The sequence below is a fragment of the Marmota monax genome, unplaced genomic scaffold (assembly GCF_021218885.2).
Source record: "Marmota monax isolate L192 unplaced genomic scaffold, Marmota_monax_Labrador192_F-V1.1 WCK01_AAM20220418_F8-fsc00165, whole genome shotgun sequence".
Lineage (NCBI taxonomy): Eukaryota > Metazoa > Chordata > Mammalia > Rodentia > Sciuridae > Marmota > Marmota monax.
In genome coordinates, this window is record NW_026693851.1 from 3727718 (window position 1) to 3749088 (window position 21371).

Here is a 21371-nt window from a genome sequence, read left to right on the forward strand (position 1 = left end):
ACGCCTATTGAGAGAAGAATTTAAATAGCATGAGAAAGTTGTCTGCAGTTGTCTGGCAGGTTTGGTGCTGTTTGTGCTTTTCTATGCTTATAGTGCTAAAAATATCAAATGGTTTCAGGGAAAATACTTAAATACTTTTGTGAAAGACTTTAAACAGCCCTCAACACACACACACACAAACACACACACACACACACGCCAAGAATACCACTTATACCACTTTACTTAAGCGCACTGCACAGGTGATCTGCATTTACACTTGTGTTGTCTTTCTTTCTCTTTAACTTTAGGTCTCCCTTTCTTATGAGCAAAGAGTCACATATTTTCAGTGACAGCTTAAAGCAGAGCGCTTGCCTAGCATACAGGAGGCCCTGGGTTAGGGTTAGGGTTAGGGTTAGGTTAGGTTAGTACTGCAAACAAACAAACAAAAAAACCTCTATTTCACTATGCTCGTTTTATAAAGAAGAAATAGAAACTCTTAAGGCTAATTGAATAATAGAGAAAAAAAATTAAAGGCCAAAGCCTACTGCACGCATCTTCTAAAGCTATCCCTGAATTTTAACTAATTTATTACAAATCATTATAACAAAATAATAACAAAATAGTAACTGGTATTATTCTCCTTTTTTCCCCCCTAAGCTTTCTTAAGAAATACAGTTAAAACTTTGGAAAATTGTTTACCTTGTCCTTGAATCTATATTTTTAAATTTCTAACTCATGAAATTATTAAAAACAAAACAGAGAAATTATTATAGGAATTTCTGTAAACTGTTTATCAGCTCAATAATCTATTTAGACATATTTGAGAGGAGTGGCTTAAATGAACACATTTATTAAATCCAATTTCTCTGTGCAAACCTTGCACTTTCAAATTGAGAACAGTCCTTCAGCAACATTTGATAGACCAGTGCTGCAGATTTTATCTGCAGTTTCAGTAGCAATGCTGACTAAGTCAAGTATAAAACTAACTAAAATTTTCCTTTCATCCATTGTGGCTCATTCCAGTGAATAGCAATTCAGAGTATAAAAACCTATCCAGCCTACTGTGTTTCATTTAATTTCCACAACAACCATGTGAGATCAGGCATTTTCTTTATTTATTGGATGTAAAAGAAAGCCTCTGAGATAGCTCAAGGTCACAGTTCATCTGCCTTGTAGAAAAATAGGGAACTCTGAATGGAGTCTGGAGTTTAATTGATAGTATGCTACCAATGCCTATTATTTAATTTTGTTGTCCCATGGTTTTCTAAGATTTTAAGTCAAGGAACTTTGGAGGAAGGATATGCTGTACTTCGTACTGTATTTTAAATTTTCTTTTTGTTTGTTTGTTTTTTTAAACTAGGTCCACACTTGTTCTTAAACCCATTGGCCACTTAGATATGGTAGGGTAAACAGCAGTTGAGGAAATTGGTAACCAAACCTACTCTCCCAGCTCAGACCAGAATGGAGTCTCTCAGTTACTGAGCTGGCAGTGGCAGAGTGCAAGGCCTTGGGTTTCAGCCAGAGCACTGCAAAACAAACAAACATATGAACAATGATCAAACCACCACCAACAGCAACAACACAAGTTCATTTACTAAGCTGTTTTTCCATAATACCTGCCTGATTTGCAAAGATCATATAGAAATCTCATCCTTCGGTTCATGTTTTATCAGGAGACCCTGAGATCCTACTGCACAGTGGGGAGTACATACAGATCATTTGTTGCAATGCTTAAACCCATTGCATCTGAGAATTGGTCTTCCCATCACATGACTAGCCAGATCATGTGCATGCCCAGCAGTGCTCCACCTCACTCCTCTGCTGCTCTAAGACACTTTCTCTCTTATTGTAAATCCATGGCTTTTCCTTGGTACCACAGCCTTCATCCTTCTTTCCTGACTTGTTTTTTCCCTCTTGCATTTTTTCTTGGGGTTGATGACTGAGGCCCAAAAGGTCACGCAGAGCAGAAGTTGGGAGCTGTGCTGAGCCCTTCCTCTTGCCCTTTAGGAGACAAGTCAGCTTACGGGAAATGCTCTCCTGTCTGGGAGCACTGTGATCAGGGAGAGAGCTCCCTTCCTTACTGTTCTGCTCTGACTGTGACGCCCCATCTATATCCAGCTGCTTGCTGTCTTTTGACACCAGTAAAGAGTATGTTGAATCATTACTTCATCCTTGTCATAACCCCCATCACAGACAGGTATTTGGGATCCTGATGTCTTCTCTATTCTCACTTCCTAGACTGATTTTGAAAGCCCATTCTCCCCTAGTCTTGTCTTCACTTTAGTACCAGTTTCTGAAATCTCTGGTTCTTAGCTATGGAATATGATGCCACTGTAGTCCCAGACAGTGGGGAGAGCACAAATGCCTCATTGCCAGTCACCCCTTCTTATCACAAAGGTAAAAAACTTGAAATCAACCCAGGAAAAGAGGGAGGTAAAGACTAATAATATTAAAAAAAAAAAAAAAACCACATTTTTATGTTTCCTTCCAGTTTCGGTTCATACAAGAAAGAAACACTGTTTTTCTTCTACTCTATTCTCAGCTTCTGACACTAAGAAAAGAGGAAGAGCAAACTGTCTTTCTCCACCCAATAGTTCACTTCTGAGTGAAGGGCTCAGTCTCACATGACTGCCTCCACTTCAGATGCCAGGTGCAAGTTGTGGGTCCCTTGGGCACTCATACTTCTATGTGTCTTGGCTACAAGCTGGAAGTTGCTACAAAGCCTTTGTCAATTTTGATAATATATTATGATGGCTCACAAGCTCATTAAAAACATTCGCTGGTTTATTATAAAATATATGATAAGGGATACAGAGAATAGCCAGGTAAAGAGGTACATAGGGTGAGAGCAGGAAGGGTCCTGAGTGCAGGAGCTTCTGTCTTCATAGAGTTACAGCATGCCACCCTGCAGGTGCAAGGATGTGTTCAATGCAGAAATACTCTGAACCCTTCTTTCTTTTTTTTTAATATTATTTTTAGTTGTAGTTGGATGCAATACCTTTATTTTATTTATTTCTTTTTGTGTGGTGCTGAGGATTGAATCCGGTGCCTCACATGTGCTAGGCGAGTGCTCTACTGCTGAGGCACAACCCCAGCCCCCTGAACCCTTCTTTTAGGGAATTTTTTAATGAAGGCTTCATCACATAACATGATCAATTATTAATTTAATTTCCAGCCTCTCTCCCTCACTGGAGGGGATGGGGAGATGAGGCTGAATGTTCCAAATGTTCCAAACATTTTTTTTTTTGTACTGGGGATTAAAACCAGGAGTGCTTTACACTGAGCTATATCCCCAGTCTTTCAGTTTTATTCACTTATTTTTTTGAAACAGGGTCTTTTAAATTGTTGAAGGCCTCCCTAGTTGCTGAGGCTGACCTCAAACTTGTGATTCTCCTGTCTTAGCCTCCCAAGTTATTGGGATTACTGGTGTGCACTCCCACACTTGACTTCAAAGTTCTAAACTTCTAATCATGGTTTGGCTTTTCTGGTGACAAGCTCCCATTCTGAGGCTGTCTAGTAGTTCATCAGGAGTCATCTCAATAGAACAAAAGATGCCCCTATCACCCAGGATTTTCTGAGAGATTTAGAAACTCTGTGTCATGAACTGAGGTTAGAGACCAAATATGTCCCTCTTGTTATGTTACAATATTCTCAGGTATCTTACCCAATTATATAGGTTCTACTTTGTATTTACTTTTTCCTTTTATCATTAAATCAATTTTTATAATTAAATCATTAAAGCATTTTTTCTACATTGCTACAATTGTCATATCCTCATTTTAGTAGATGTATACATAATACAGATACTTTACAGTGTTAACTATGTGTTAGGTGCTTAATATATTATTTTTAAAGATTCTGAGAAAATTCTGCAGGGCAAGTATTATTTTGCTTATTGCTCAAAAGTGAAAATAGAGGGCAAGGTATGTAACTCATTAGTAGAGCATTTGCTTAGCATGGCTTGAGACCCTGGGTTTGATCCCCAATAGTCCCCAAAGACAAAAATGAAGTAAAAGTAGAGGCTTGTAGGAGTTAAGTAACTTGTTCAACTTCACACATTTAGTGATAGTTTAAGCTAGAATTCAAAGTCTGGGGCTGGGGATATAGCTCAGTTGGTAGAGTGCTTGCCTCCCATGCACAAGGCCCTGGGTTCAATCCCCAGCACCACAAAAAAAAAAAAAAAAAAAAAAGAAAAAAAAAGAAATTCAATGACTTTCTTCAAAGTCTGTAGACTCCATTCTATGCTATTGACTTTCCAGAAAATAGAGAGGGAATCCATAGTACAATTTAAGCAGTTGCTGTGGTTTGGATTTGAAATGTTCCCCAAAGTCTCATGTGTTGAAAGCATGGTCCCCAAAGCAGCAAAGTTCAGAGGGCGGGGGGCTTTTGGAAAATGATTGGATCGTGAGGGCTCTAACCTCATCAGTGGATTAATCTCAGAAAGATTAATAATTGGAATGAATTATTGGGAGATGGTAGAAACTGAAAGAGGTAGAGCCCAGTTGGAGGAAGCAAGTCACTGGGGCCATGACCCAGCAGGGTATATTTTGTCTTGGCCCCTTCTCTCTGCTTCTCAGCTGCCATAAGCTGAGCAGCTTTCCTTCACCACGCCCTTCTGCCATGATGCTTCTGTCTTGGAGCCAGCCGACCATGGACTGAAACCTCCAAAATCATGAGCCAAAATAGAGCCTCCCTCCTTTTAGTTGTTTATGTCAGATGTTTTGATCACAGTGATGAAAAGCTGACACACCAGTGCTTCTCTACTTTGGCTGCACACCAGAATCATCCAGGGAACTTTAAAAAATACTGCTGCCTGAATCTTATCTCCAATAAATATGCTTTCATTGGTCTGGAGTGTGGGCCCAGGCTACTAAATAACCCTCCAAGCATTTTAATGTCCAGACAGAATTGAGAATTACTGCTCTCTACCAAGACAGCTCTACTGTATAGACGATGAAAGCAGAGACACAGTTAAATTTCACCTGAAATGAATAGAATTATTTTAAGTCAACTCTAAAAATGGCTTTGTAAATTACACATCTCCTGCCAAGTGGAGGAGTCCATGAACATAGGTTTGGGAAAGTAGTATAGTAATATTAATTGAAGCTACAGATATGGATGATTAGCCCTGGCAAAGTGCATAGTGAGAAGAGAAAAAGGACAAGAACAGGGCCCTAGGGGATGTAAAGAGATGCACAGAGGAAGAGCAGAGAGCTCTAATAAAGGTAAAAATCCCAGTTAAAGTAAAAATCTGTGCAATTTTTTTAATGCTCAGTGCTTCTGAGAGGTCATATAGCAGAAGTCCTGAAAAATGCCCACAAGATTCAGCAGTAAGCCCTCCCTGGAGCCTCCATGGAAGAATATTGGTGTTACAGTGAGCATAACTTAGATTCCAGAGAGTTGAGGCAAATATGGGAGGTAAGCAAGTGGGTATAAACTATATATTGGTACATTTTTACAGAAAGTTTGACTTTGAAAATGTTATTAGTATGTTTTTAGCTGTAATGATGAGAATACTGAGATAAAAGTGATTTACAATAGACACCCCCCCCCATACACACACACACACACACAAGGTAACAAGAAGCCAGAGAAGGCAGGTCTCAGGTTTAGATTCTGGTTGACTTCTCTGGGATACTCTTGGCCATCCTTCATGGTCATAAGATGTTGGAAACATTGCTACACATCACCTCCTTAGATGAAGACATCTAGAGGGGTGGTTATCCTCATGTGCCCCCCTCCTTTATCAGAGGAAACCTTCCTGACATGCCCCAGCACACTTGCCCTAATGACTCAGTGGCCTAAGCACTCACATCTCCTCCCAGCTGCAGGGAGTCTTTGAAAATGAACATTCAGCATTTCTTTTCCTTCCTATTGGAAGGTAGACTCTGTTTCCAAGGAAGAAGTGAGAGAAGAAAGATGGCTGTGTGGGCAATCAGGAGTGCCACAGAGGATGTGGGGAGAGCATGTGGTAGCCAGCGGGAGACATGAGCTCAGTGCAAGATTTTTTTTGTTTGTTTTCACATGATTGAAACTGAGTATGTTTAAATGTTTTTCATAGAAAAATATCTAATTGGTAGAGTGAGACCTCTGTGATTGTGGAATGTAAGGGAATGTCATTTTCGAGAGGTGGGTAGGTATCTCTTCTATTTTAATTGGAGGAAAGGAGTGATGGAAGAGGGTGGATATAGGGGAATGTGTAGGTTTGTTGTGGATTGTGGGAATTCCCATCTCATGGCTTTTGTTTCTTCCCTGAGAAATGGCTGACCCATCTGCTGAGATTAAAGGAAGAGTGGAAAGAAGCCAGAGTCTGAAGAAAGTAGACACCATATGAGAGAGTTTCCCAGGCAACACAGGATTTCCATATAGTTTCAAGAACACAGTTGATGATGGCTGTCCTCAGTTTAAGATCATTCCAATCAGGGGCATTTATAATTCCCCTCCCCTGCCATCTAGCTGCATTAGAATTGGGTCACAAAAGCTGAGGAAACAGGCAGACTAATAAATATCTCAGGGAAATTTCTGCATGAGTATAATAAAATAAATAGTGCAAGGGAACTGAAGATATTACTAAAAGAGTAACTTCAGTAGTAGAATACAGAATCTAAATTAGAAGAAAGTGAAAATAGGAAGAATATCCACCAGGTTAAAGTCAAGAGACCAAAAGATCAGAGATACTACAGTGACCAAAGGATTGATATATTGCCCATGAGTGAGAGAATGGAAAGGACTAGTGGGTGAGGCTTACCAAATCGTCAGTCTGTACTTATTTCAGACAATGTGAAATTCTGGGTATTGACAAAGTTCAGAATGTACACTAGGAATAAGTGGTTGAATAAGAATGAAGATCAAGAATTGAGAAGCCATGGCATCAAGAGGGTCAACTAACTATATGGCACTACTCCATTTTTAAAAGTAGATGTATATGAAATGAGCACTTTTCAAACTTCAATATCTGAATCCTTTGTGTGGACTTAACAAGTGTAGATTGTGATTTAGTAGAGCTGAGTTGAGTCTTGAAATTTTGCATTTCTAACAAGTTACCAGATGGGGCAATGCTGCTGGTCAGGAGAGCTACTCTTTGAGTGTCAAGGCACTTGATAATCCTGTCATTGACTTCCATGCATACTCTCCTCTTTTGAACAATCCTCCATGACACCCAGGGTGGACTCGGAACATACTAGTTCCACCTGGCCCTTCCTATTGACTGGCTGAATGGAGGGTCTAATGCAACTGGAAATCAATCCACAGTCTGGACAGAGCCAATCAAAATTCCTCATGCTGTGGCCTCATCTCTCAGCCATGGCTGGCCGTTAATTCAGGAAAAGACAACGAGGGGCTATGGGGGATGAAGAAAAGACAGACACACATAGAAAAAGAGCTGGGGCCAGGTGGGCACTGACCTCTGATGGAGAAGCAGTGACCCAGAGCTGGCTCTGCATATGTATAAGGTTTCATCAAAAGATTATTTGTGGGACAGTTTCAGCAAAGAAGGTAGTCTGAAGGACTCAGGACTGGCGAAACATTAGGGTTATCTTGCTATGTTCAGAATTCTCTATCCCTAGGAGCTGGTGCCTGAGCTCAAGGTCTGGACTGATACGTGCCTTTGCACGTGGGCCTGTGTTACCATAGCAACTGGGCCATTTTGACCTACAACTTTGCACAGGAAGTTCCCAGCAGCCACGAGGCAATCAGAGCTGATGGTTCAGGTCACTGCTGCCCACAGGGAAGGGCTGGGGATGTACAGTGTAGAGCACTTGCTTACCATGCTTAAGGCCCTGGGTTCAATCCCCAGTACAGATGATAAATAAATAAATAAAAGTCCTCAAGGGAATGGTAATCTGAATAGAAAAACAGAAACACAGGCTGCCAAGCAGTAGCAGGCACTGGAGCTGTAAGGTCCATTTTATCCAAGCTTAGTACCAAAACAAGCTAAAACCATATGTAAATAGAAGTTTGGGAGGAGTAGTAATCATGAAGAAGCTGCATTTTAAAGGGAAAAATGAAGCAGAGACATAGAAAACTGATGACATACAGCATAAGCAGCTCAAGAGTAGGACCATTACCTCTGACTCAGCCTTCCCACTCAAATACACCTTGCATGAGGCTCTGGCCTCTGTGGCCTGGTTTCTTACCTCTCTTCCTCGTCTTGGCTAACTCATCCTCTTTTTTGTGGATCTTAATTTAGTTTTCCCCAAATAAGCTTTCCCTGCCTCCTGAAGCTAGTTAACTAGTGTCCAGTTTATAGCACTTGTCATCATTTTTGATAACCACCACTTGGATATTTGCTACTTGTTGGTATTTTGTATATCCACTAATAAATATTTTCTTTAAAAAAGAGTTGATATTAGATATTTATAGTGCTATTTATTATTGTAATTTTTACTTTTTACATATAAAGGATCCCAGAAGAGGTTAGATAACTTGCCTAGGATCCCATAGCTTGTAGATGGTGGCATCAGGGTTAGAGGACCGATATGATCAAGTTCAAAGCTTGTGTTCTTAGGTGCCACACCTTCTTTCTCTGAATTGTAATTATGTCTCTATTTTCCACTCCAGTTTCAAGACTAAGACTATGCCTGAGTTTTGACCCAAGGTTAATCATAATCCCAAAAGACATGACCATCCCAAACATGATCATCCCAAATGATCAAAATCCCAAAAGTTTAAAATCCCCCAAACCACAATCTCAAAGAATTAAAATCCCAAATGTTGAAATTCTGAGACCTGAAATCCTGAAAATTGCAATTCTCCCCCAAAGGGCTATGTAAGAGTTCTAGAAAACTGAATTCTGGGGAATAGATAGGGCATGTGTATGGCAATGATGAAAATTTCAGTTTAAAAAAAATTAGCCACCATCCCTGACAGAATGAGCAGTCAAAGAAATACCTAGCACTAACACCTCCCGACTGTTTCTGTAAATAATTCCTTTCAGGTGATGAAATTCTAGGAGCTTTTAATGAATTGAAGTGGCAGGAGAAATTACTGAGTGGTTTGAAAATTATTAAGTACACAGTAGAAGAAGACACTTATACAGTAGTATTTATTGCTATTCAATCACCAAAATTATTTCCACCAAGGTTGAGGCCTGTATGTGACTGCATGTGGACAGATTTCCCCATATCTCAAACAACAGACAGGGATGACACAAAAGAGAGAATTTTTATAGGAAATGCTCAAGTTGGTGTATGTCAAATCACAGAAGAATTTCAAAAAGAGCAGCATCACATAGGAAATGAATGTGAATGCATTCTTTGAGAACAGCCATGCCATAAGGAAACAAAACAAGACAAAGCAAAAACCAACAACCAGCTATTCACTGAGGGGCGAGACTTCAAAACATAGTTAATGATTGTGAAAGTTGGCCAGTTCTTAGAGACCATGTCCATGCAATTGCCCATAGTTTTCCCCTGTAATATGCTTTCTCATAATTTGAATTTTCTTTTTGGCTTAAAACTTTACCCACTTAAAAAATGGTCAGCATTATTTGCTTTTGTAATTCGATATGTTCTGTATTTCATTTTCACATCATTGTCAATGTTGGAGGTATAAAGAGTATAAAGAATTTTATAGATATTATGCATTTTTTAGTAACAAATGCACTGTTACAATATTGAAACTTCCTGAATAAATGAAGATATTTCTTTTTGAACATCTGCATTTTTGTGAAAGATAAAATTCTTGAAATCTCGGGTCTTTGAATAATTGCATACATGATTGATTGATCCCATTAAAATAGGTTGTTCAGAAATATGAAAAAAATGTGCTGTATATGTGTAATATGAACTGTGATGCATTCCACTGTCATATATAAATAAAAATTAATTAAAAATAAATAAAAGATGTAGGTTATCTTACGAGGTATTTCAGATGACCAGTTATAAAGCTGGGTGCACACAATTGTTAACAATAGCGATATATACTTATACATTTTGCTTTTTGACCTATTTCTTTATGAATATGTCTGCTTATAACTCTACCCATTGAGCTGTCATTAGTATATGCTTATTGTTAGGATAGCCAGAGTGCATATAATTGAAAAATTCTGTGTACTATCATTGCCTATTTTATTGTGTAAATTTGCCTATGAAGTGTTCTATTCTTTTTGTTACTCCAATAATTTTTCTAAATGTAAATTTTAAATCACTTTTAAAATTATTTTTTCCAGAATTATATTTTCAGGTTTTTGATCTTTCAGGATTTTAGACTTTAGGGATTTTGAGCTTTCTGTATTTCAACATTTGGGATTACCGCATTCAAGATTGTGTTTTTCAGGATTATTGCTCAAACCCATCTTGATCACTTTATTATTCTAACTGATACTTTTCTGGTATATAACAGATTCTCAAAAGTATTTTATTAACTGTGGCTAAATGTAAGTTATTAGTGGTAAAACCAATCGACCTTTTAATAGAACGGAGTGCAGGATTGTGTAGCATTGCTCTTTTGACAAAAAGCACTGAACAAACAAATCATTTGTAAAATATGTAACTGATAGATCAGATATTCTTCATCCCTAATTCTACTCAGGGTTGCAAATTTTATGTGGTTCTTGGTCCATCCTGGTCCTAAATTGGAATCATGGCTTTTGATTCTAAGTGGTGTGTGGCTACAATGTTCCAACTCAGACAATCCCTAAGCACAAACATTTGTAGAGCTCTTTTCAATCTAGGCATTGTATAGTGTCCACAGAATTTAGCATGGCTGTGTTTCTGAATATTTGTAAATGACTCCAAATGTATAGTGAAGCTATGTTACTTTTAAGGGCCTGATCAATTCTCTATGGCCTAAGAACCGAAGGAGATATTGACAACGTGGAGCTCTGGCTCTGTGGCAGTAAACATGCTCAGTCAGCCACCATCCCTGGCAGAATGAGCAGACAGTCAAAGCACTAATACCTCCCGACTGTTTCTGTAAATAATCTAGAATCCTTTCCACAGAATAACGCAAGACAAAAATAAAAGCAACACAAACTGCCAATGACTGCATTAGTTGCGCGGTCTGGAGTGGTTAAAACAGGCCGATTGTTTTTAAGATGCTTGCGGCCAAATGCAGGCTATCTTCGGAAACGTGCTTCACCCACGTGGATCGCGCTGACGCTAATTACTAAGAGGCTGAGAAATGTGTAGCCGTGGAGACTGGCCGCCCCGCGGAGGATAAACTGGCACCTCTAGAAATAAAGCTCCGCAGCCAATGCGGCGCCACTGCCTGCGGGATTGGCCGCCTCGGTGGTGACGTGGACGGGGCGGGCCGGGCCTGTTTGCGACAGTGGCCGCGGGTCCGAGCCGGGAAAGCTGAGAGCGGACCCGCAGCGCTGCGCTGGGCCGGCGTCCGCTCGGCGCCGCGCTGAAAGGCTCTTCCTCCCCCACGCGGCCAGTCCGCCTCCTTGCTAGCTGCGGCGCGGGATCCCGACGGGGGCGTGGACCGGGGACTTGCGGTCCCGGGGGCGGCCCGGGACGCCGAGGTTTGGCCTGCGGGCGCGGGAGGGCAGCTACGGTGTGCGGGGTCAGGCGGGTGCTCCTGCGGCGCGCGCGGCCGGCCCGGGGTAGCGGCCGCACAGGCGAGGGGATCCCAGTCGCTTGGCGCGGCCGCGTCCCGAGTCCTCGCGCTGCGGGAGGGGTGTGCGGAGCGCTCGGCTGTGCTCGGCAACTTCCCCTCTCGCCTCTCGGGGACTGAGGGGCGCAGCGGGCTCGCAGTGGGGCTCCTAGCGCTCTCTCCCATGAGAACTACCCCCGTGAGCACGAAGGTATACGCGCTCACTAGACCATCTGGAAAACCCGGGAACTGTAGAGACGCGGGGTTGGGTGGGACGGGGAGCCGGGCTCGCCTGCCGCCCGCAACCGGCGGCGAGCGGCGCCGGGGCAGAGAGCCGAGATTTGGGGAAGTGGGAGCTGCCCGGGCGGGGCGTCCCGCGGAGAGTTGGCCAAGCGGTGTTTGTTTCCTCCCACTTCCTGCGGCAGCTGCTCAGGATGAGGAGGACAGCGGCGCTCGGGCGGCGCGGCCGCGTCCCCCGGGAGTGAGCGCTACCCGCCGCCTCCTCGGGGACTTCCCGGACGCCAGGGCTTGCCGCCATGCGTGCGCCCTGAGGAGAAGGCGTTTGGAGTCGTGGACCGAGTCATGCGGGCTGGCTTTTGAGAGGCTCGGGACGAGTGAAGAAGCCCCAAAATGGAGGACTTTCCTACTAGGACCTACGGCACCAGTGGCCTGGACAACAGACCTCTGTTCGGGGAGACGTCGGCCAAGGTGAGTGTCGTGGACCTTGTCCCCGGGCGGGGAGTACGTGTCTCTGTGTGCCCTGTCCTTCGGCCCTCCAGAGTCCCGGTCCTTCAGTGGCCCCGGAGGCACTTGTAGTTGGAGAGCCGGTCCTGCAGTCCAGCTCCCCTCTCGGGATGTTTGCCCTGCCACTCGCCCTGCTCTTGGACGGAGTTGGCCAAGAGCCTTGAAGTTGGGGGTGGAGAAAAGTTCAGAAAGTTCTGGGCTGTTGGAAGCCTTTCGCTGTAGTGCGGGAGCCCTCTCTGGAGGGAGTTTGAGGTGGTGGTTGCACAACCGCACCTCCATCCGGAGTTCTGACCTCCTGGAGGCTGCAGGTGTGCGCTGGAAGTGCCCATGGATAGCGCCCAGGAGAGGTGCTTCTGATTCCCGTTTATGTAGTGCCCCTAAGGGCGTACTGCTGTGGAGAGAGGCCTTAAAAGAGGTGTTTTTAGTGATGGCCTCCGTTCCAGGAAGTGATCAAAGGGTCCCAGGGCCCAAGGAAGCATAGGTAGGCTTTTAAGTTTAACACCTTTCAAAAAAGTTTAGTTATGGTTATGTAATGTTCTGGGCTAGCTTTTGATGAGAGCTCTCTTCCTATACTCAGCATTAATTTTCTGAGCAGTTTGGGCAATATTAGCCAGTTCACCCGCGGGCCCCACCCCCATCTACAAGTGGCATTAGTGGTCTTTGACCCCTGGATAAAGTGCTGTCAGCTTCTTAAAAGTTAAGGCACTTGGAGAATCCAGATTCCTGGATATCTTAGCTTTGGCAGGGTCCCTCTACCACAAAGAATAAGGCACTTTTATACTTGGCATTCAGGGACACAGTCCTGAATTTGGAAGCTGCCAGCCTGCCACTATTAAAAGACTATATTTTAAACTCCATGTGGATTTGCTTCATCTTACAGTTTTAGTGAGAAAACGTTTTAAGCTTGATCTCCAGGAAGATGGACCTTGTGGCTTTTCATAATTTCAGACAGTTAGCTCCAGGCCAGTAGATGTTCCTACTTCTACAAATGTTACTGAGTATTAGTTAATGTGCTTGGTCCTTGGGTTTCAAAGAACCCAGTTAGATGGGGGAAATATGTGAACAAATGTAATGTGATTGAATCTGGGCCATGAGGGGCACAGAGGGGACACATTAGGGATACAGAGAAGAAACTGGTGCTTTTATATGGGAAGTCTGTCCAGCTGTCCTCCAAAGTGGGTTCATTATCTCCTGCATATACTTTTGCACATAGATTGGGAGTCTGGATGATTCAGATCTCTGACCTTTTTTAACCCCATTAGGCCCTGTAGTACAGAGGTAGATGACTTGGTAATGGATGTGGATTTATATAGACACTTAGAAGCCTGGCAGGTGGTGTGCAGCTATAATTCTACCACTTGAGGGGCTGAGGCCTGACGATCACTGAAGCTCAGGAGTTCTAGACCAGCTTGGGGAATGTAATGAGACCCCTATAACAAAACAATCCAGAACAACAATATAGATACTGAGAAATATTGACATTTTCTGAAAAGCCAAGGCTGAAATATCCAATGCCTAAATTTCTTGTTGCCTATGATACATTTGAAATCCATCTAAAACATTTATTCTTCCAGATATCTCTCTTGTTTATTGTATACTTATTTAGTCCAAGCATATATATCTCCTGCATTACTTATGCAACTTTAGGGTATTAAAATAGAATCATCTACTCTGAAAGAAAAAGTTAAGAATAAATAATATATAATTCCAGAACTTTCAAAATTGATCCTCTTAGCTTACTCTGTGAGGCTGACAGTCATTGGATATAGAGAAATTCCACAGAATGGAGAAAGCAGAGAATCCCAGGTCTGAGGTGGAAGAAAATATATTTCTAATAAATTGGGATGCCAATCTAAAGGAGGAGAAGCATCTATCTTTTTTTATGTCAAATGAAAATTTTATTTGAGGGCCTTGGGTGGGCAAGGCACAGGAATGGAGCCTCAATATTCAAAGGTTAAGGGCTGGGGTTGTGGCTCACCTATAGAGTGCTTGCCTAGTACGTGCGAGGCCCTGAGTTCAATTCTCAGCAACATATTAAAAAAAAAATATTCGAAGGGTAAACCACAGTGCAGTGGAGCCATTCCTATGGAGGATAGTAACTGCTGGAAATGGGGGATTCTTGGGTACCCTGAAAAACCCATCACTGGCCCTTGTATGTGGGCATCCCCAGCTTGCTGTCTTTTAGGTGCCAGGAAATGGGACACAATAGCCACTTTACAATGGAAACCTGTTAAGAGTGAACCTCTACTCTGAGGAATATCCAGGAGGGTTTTGCAAAGCCCACTTCCTGTAATTGTCTGACAGATTTTTCTGAGCTTTTAGAAATCTTTCTTGCTTATGGGCTGGGGTTGTGACTCAGTGGTAGAGCGCTCGCCTAGCACGCATGAGGCACTAGGTTTGATCCTCGGCACCACACAAAAACTAAAATAAAGGTTTTATGTTCACCTAAAATTAAAAATATATATTAAAAAAAATCTTTCTTGCTATAACAACTTACAATATATAGCCTGTCAGTTTTGGTGCAGCTATTAACTTTAGGGTAGTAGAGACTGAGACCAAAGAGCGGAGTCTGGAGAGGAGTTTGTGTTTTCTCAGTGCTAAGTAACACACTGGGCATTCAGTTTTCCTTTTGTTTTCATCAGATTCCTTCTCATAAGATAGATGTTATTTCTATTGTACAACTAAGGAAGTAGAACTGTAGAGGGTTATTTGTTCAGTCGCACAGCTAGTTCTCTGGTAGTATTTTGCCTACTATCTTATGAGTTGAAAGTCGAGTAAATAGTGTCTTAATTATGCAGCCTGAGCCACATGTTTCTCAAAACACTGTAGGCATTCATGTTCCTATTGCCAGTCCTTAGGTAATAGGGGTGAAGTGGTTTGCTCTAAGTTACATAGTGAAAAATACTGGAATCTACTACTGAACAATAAATACATAACAGAGTGGGCCTTGAACAGTAAGTACCTTTGTCATCAAGCCTTGAAAGGACTTATTTCTTCACCTATACTGAGCGCACATAGTGATTTCAGTAACCGAAACACTAAATTTATTCATTCTTCAATATGATGTTTAGGAATAGCTTTACAGATTGAGCTGTGTGCTGCAGTCCGGCTGGCTGGGCAAAATAGCCGGGGGGTGACATTCAACTTGTGTAGATTGATACAGCAGGAGTGGGAGCCGTTTATTGTAGGACAACAGAGGTATTTATACATTCCACACAGCTTATCTTAATTAACATAAACTAGATACAGCAGTCAACCAATAAGAAATCTCCACACTTAATGGCTCGCTGGCGCCACCTCACAAACCACTTCTTCTGGCAAAATGCCAGGCGCCATCCAGACTTGTTTACAGACCTTAACAGCTGTAGAGTGAAAGGCAAAGTAAAATAGTTTTCTGTTAAATAAATATCTTAGGAGTTACTGACAAAAGGGAAAAGTGTTCATCTTTTGTAAGAAACACATCCCTCATTCCTTGATATCTTTGGAATTATGTATTGCAATAAATCCTGGTCATGTGTCCAGATGCTTTCTTCATGTCTTAAACACTTCCTAAGTTCTGTGCTATAGTACATCTCTTTCAGATGAAAAACAAATATGGCAAAGAAATCAAGATAATAAGAAATATCCAGGCTGCTCTCCTCAGAGGGAAAGCCTTGTCGTTTTGCTTCATACTACTGACAATAAATCTCTTGGGGTGGGAAAAAAAGAAAAGAAATATCCAAAGTTTTCTAAACCTGTGTTGTAGCTTAGCATTTTCTAAATGAGCACTAGCCAATAGAAATATAATGGTAGCCATATATGTAATTTAGATTTAACCTTTTAAAAAAGTACACAGATGAAATTGATTTTAATAACTATATTTAACCCATATATATTCATTATTTCAACATATAATCAATACAAAAATTGAGATATTTTTACTTTTTTTTGTACTAACCCTTTGAAATCCAGTATGTATTTTATATTCATAGCTCATTTAAATTTAAATTAGCCACAATTCAGATGCTCATAAGTAGCCACATAGGGCTAGTACTACTATTTTGAATAGTTCTATTCAAAAAGCAAGTGAATTACTAGTTATGCTGGTCCTGTAGTTATGTTTGTGAAATGTTTTTCTTCTCTGTGGGATTTTGAGAAGCTTTAATATGCTAATTTCCACTGTAACTCTAGTTGGCCAGGATGAATTGTTAGTAGTTCTCAGATATTTTGATGGTATGATCTTTTTGGCTTCAGCACAGCTTCTCCCTGCAGGAACATTTACAAGAAGTTTCTGTAGAACACTTTTTGCTCTAGAATCTCCTTCCTCTTTCATCCTCTCTTCTCCCCATTGTGAACTGGAGCTATTCCTCCCTCTTGTGTCCATAGCTGTCTTTAAGTTTGCTTTAAGACAACACACTTGGGGCAGTGGCCCCCTTCTGTCCATGTAAGAGAAGGGCATTAAGTTATTCTCAGGGTTTGTGAGACTCAGTCTTCATTTCTGGAATTGGCTGCCAACACATACGAAATCAGTTTCAGCCAATCCAGATTAGTGAACCTAGGAGGGAAGGTGAGAGTGGTTCTGTTTGGGAGAGAATGCAAAATTTTCCTAGCTAGTGTAAATGGGAAAAGAAAGAATACCCCCTGTTGGATGTAGTTAAACCAGTTTCTAGACCAGCCTGTTCTTTTGATGTTCACTGATCACAAAATAAGTGATTGATCATCCAACAAGGGTGGTAACAGTTCTAGTCCCATTATCCCTTCTTAGATGTGATGTGTGAAGTAAGTGACTTTGTGAGGAGGTATATCAGCAGAACTTCCCAGAAGATAACACCAGGAAGGGAAGAACTTTACAAAGGTGCAATCTAGTAGACCTTGAGGCTCAGAGCAAAAACCTTTTCCTGCATTCCCCCTTTCTCCAATAAGTAAGCAAGTGAATAAAAATGGAAAAAAACAAAAGTCTTCTCATGAACTGTAGAACTAGTCAAACAATTGCTGTATATGTGCTTGCCAGTCCCCTCCCTGCCCAGGGCCCCCAAGGCTATCCTTCAAGCAGTGCAGACTTCTAGCTTCTCTCTTGACAGAGCTTCTAGCTCTTCTCTTCTTCCGAGGAGAGCTAGTCACCTAAGAGACTGGAAACAGTTGCCTTCTTTCATCCAGCCTGCCAAATCACTTTTAATTTCTTGTGCTAAATAATTGGTTCAGGAGAAATTGGTTAGCATCATCAAAAAGTAACCTGCATTCTTTGGATGTTCTAAAGCAACAGAAGACAAAGGCTGATGTTCAGAAACCTAAGTATACTGGCTATCAAAACAGGAAGGGGCATTTCAAGTACTCATACAATTAAAATCATCACTGTCTCTCCTTTTCCTGCTGAGCTATATATGTATAGCAAAGAGGGTAATAGTGAATGAGTGTGTAAGACAATATTGTATAAAAAAAAAATTAAACTGAAACTTGGCTCTGAAGTTGGTGGTCTACTAAGTTTTCCTTTTTGAAGATTTGAATTTTGCTGGTCTGTGATAATTGGCTGGGTCTACTGAATTGTGTCATTTTTTCCTTATGGTCAGTTACGAATTGTATAGATAAAACTATTACATTTTCTGGGCTGCCAAATGACAAACCTGAATGTCCCTCTGGGAGTGATGGAATATATTAAAATTGGGGCTGCTCTAGAAATTGGGGCCAGGGTATGGGGTCAGCTCAGCTCCCACTAGGGGCCCAATGTAATACTCCCCATTAGACATGGTAAAAATAATACTAATACCAAATTAGCTTTACTATTCAGTAGATGATAGTGCTCTGTTGCAGGGGCTTCAAATGTTTTATTTCCTAATCTTTAAAGCAACCCTGGATGTTAGACCATTGTATAAAAATAGAAACTAAAAGACTTAAAAGTTAAGTGACTTACCCAAGGCCACTGGCAGGTAGTCACGAGAGTAAGTCCGGTCTGTCAGGCTCCCACCTCAGTCTTTGTGCTCTGCCTCCCATTCTGAAGCTCAGAGAACATCAAATTAGGGTGCTTCCTGAGGGTACCAACTCTAGGGATCAGTTTCCCTGTAAACATGTTGGGTAGGTTTGTTCTGTTTTTACTCTGATCTGATTTCCATAAATATGATACTTAAAGTAAACGTGTATTTCTGTGAGGAGAATCTGGAAGAATAAATATACAAAAATATCTACAACTGAAAGAGGTTTCAAAATGTGAATCTGGGGCTGGGGCTGGGGCTCAGTGGCAGAGCACTTGCCTAGCACTTGCGAGGCGCTGGGTTCCATCCTCAGCACCACATAAAAATAAATGAATATAATAAAGGTATTGCGTCCAACTACGACTAAAAAAAATTTTTTTAAATATGAATCTGTGAAATAAGGGGATATAGTAGATATAAATGAGGGGAAAATTGGTATTCAGGTCCAGATATAGCAGTGAAGGTCCTGTGTTTGAGAAAGTTCAGAGGGAGGGAGTTGTAAAAGGTGGGTGTGCCTGCATTCTTGTAAACCCTTTCTCATGCATCTTTGCTTTGGGCAATGTTCAAAGTTCAGTATTCTTTGGCAAGTCTCAGAATAGTTGTACCAATGAGCAGAATTCACTGTGCCCTGGAATTAGCCTGTAAGGGAAGATGTCTTTGATCTTCACACATGCAGATACAGTCCCTCTGGTTGTCTTTGGTGACTCTCTAAGGGAAGTTCCTGTTTGGGAAAAGCCATACAGCTCTGGAGGAACCAAATTTAAACCTTAGACAGGGCCTCCTGTTTCTTGCTGCAGCTGGATTTAAAAAAAAAAAAAAAGAGAAAACCCCTTCCACACTTCACATCCCAATGTATATATTATTCTCACTGGGCCATCTCTAGAACATTTTTGACATGAACTTTTCCTCTGATTTGGCACGGAAAGTCATTTTTTGAAGAATCAACTTTTTATTTGTGATATCAGAATCCTTAAGTTTGAGAAATTCAAAAGTTCAGAGGCAAAATTATCAGTGGCTCAAGGATCTGGATGCTTCAGTCTAGGTACATCTTGGAATTCGTACCCTTTGGGATTTAATACAGAGACCTGAAGAATGTGTGGAATATGGAAGATAAGTGAGTATAGAATATAAAATGGGATGGAGCCCATTCACAGAGAATGAACAATGTGCCAGAGAACATGGAAGTAATAGTTCTACAAGGGTGTAAATCAGAGGACTGATTTTTGATAGGAGGAGGTGACAGGGAATACCAAGCATGGGGTGCAGCTTTGAGTCTAAGGGGCTGGGAGCAGGAAAGTGTAGGATGTGAAGGAATGTGAGTTTTCCCTTGTGATTAGAGCCTAGAGTTAGGGTGGAATGGTCAGAGGATTGTGAATGAGTGTGTAAGACAATATTGTATAAAAAAAAATTAAACTGAGACTTGGCTCTGAAATTGATGGTCTATTGAGTTTTCCTGGAGATTTGAATTTTGCTGGTCTATGATTAGACCCTTGACCGGGCTGCAGTTAGACCCTCGACTGCTCTGGACATGGAAGGTTGTTGAGTTTGAATGTATATATTATTCTTTTTTTCTTTGTGATAATGGAGATTAAACCCAGGGGTGATCTGCCTCTGCCACAGAGCTACACCCCAGCCCTTATTTTTATTTTGACAGGGTCTCAATAAGTTAGCTCAGGGTCCTTGAATTTGTGACATTTCCTGCCTCAGCCTCTCAAGTTGCTGGATCACAGGAGTGCACCACTGCTCCTGGCTATATATATGCTTTTATTCAGTTATTAAGTTCATCCTAGGAAACAGGCTAGGTGCTGGGTAGTATATCTTTTCTCATGGAGCATATCTACTATGGGGGAGATAGAAAGGTATTCAATAAATCTTTGTTTTTCTCTGTTGCATAATAAACTTTAGTCATCCTGGCTTTCTTTTTGTTCTTTTGTCTTAGTACATTTGTGCTGCTGTAACAAAATACTACACACTGGGTAATTTATAGAAAACAGAAATTTATTTTCTCCGTTGTAGAGGCTGGTATGTCCCAGATCAAGGTGTCAGCAGGATTGGTATCTGGTGAGGACTGCTTGCAAAGTGGTGCCTTGTTCCCTTGTTCCGATGGGAGGAATGCTATCTGCACATGGTAGAAGGGATGGATGAAAGAGAGCACTCCCTTCAACCTGAAGTTTTTTTTTTTTTTTTTTTATAAGGGTGCTAATCCCACCCATGAAAGCAGAACTCTTCTGACTTAATCACCTCCCAAAGGCCATAGCTCTTAAATACATTGGGGATTAAATTCAGTAAGAATTCTGGAGGGGACAGCATTATTTACAGCATAGGACAATTTGACAACCTCATTCCTGCTTCAGTCAGGGACTTTGAACTTCCTGTCCTAGCTTGTCTGCGATACACTTCTCTTAGATCCTTGTATGTCTCATGGCTTTTTCCTACAAATTTCCTGTTCAATTTTTATATCCCCAGGGAGAATTCCTTTTATTTTTTTGCAATTACTAGGAATTGAACCCAGGGCCTTGCATATGGTCTGACACTGATCTACATCCCCAGGACTTGACCCCATTTTTTTGGGGGGGGGGTATTGGGGGTTGAACCTAGGGGTACTTTACCACTGAGCTACAACACCAGTGTTTTTATTTTTTATTTTTATTTTTGGTACCAGGGAATTGCATTCTCATAGGGTACTTAACCACTGAGCCATGTCCTCAAGCCTTTTTATTTTTTTATTTTAAGACAGGGTCTCACTGAGTTTCTTAGGGCCTCAATACTTTGCTGAGGCTGGCCTCAAACTTGCAATCAATCATCCTGCCTCAACCTCCGCAGTTACTGGGATGACAGGCATACACCACCACACCCAGCTTATTTACTTATTATTTTTTAAAATTGAATGTATCTTTTTAAACATTAAATTATTTATTTATTCTAATTTGTTATACATGATGGTAGAATGCAATTCAATTCATATTACACATATAGAGCACAATTTTTCAAGTCACTGATTGTACACAAAGTATTTTCACACCATTCGTGTCTTCAAACATGTACTTAGGGTAAGGATGTGTCTATCTAACTCATTCCACCATCATTCCTATCCCCTTGCCCCCTCCTTTCCCCTCCCTCCCCCTTTGCCCTATCTAAAGTTCCTCTGTTCTCCCGTGTTCCCTG

The 21371-nt window shown here is 41.4% G+C and overlaps 1 protein-coding gene across 2 annotated transcripts in view; it reads left to right on the forward strand.

Annotated features, from left to right (window-relative positions):
- Positions 1 to 11237: 11237 nt before the first annotated feature.
- The window catches only part of Tmem243 (transmembrane protein 243), a 53594-nt gene continuing 43460 nt past the window's right edge, over positions 11238 to 21371 (forward strand). Inside the window, exons 1-2 of one of the 2 annotated variants that reach the window (XM_046462468.2) lie at positions 11238 to 11446; positions 11943 to 12225. In XM_046462468.2, coding sequence (XP_046318424.1) covers positions 12148 to 12225 — 78 coding nt within the window. In that variant the 5' untranslated portion in view covers positions 11238 to 11446; positions 11943 to 12147. The remainder of the gene's footprint in view (positions 11447 to 11942; positions 12226 to 21371) is intronic. The other variant, XM_046462469.2, reaches the window with a different exon arrangement.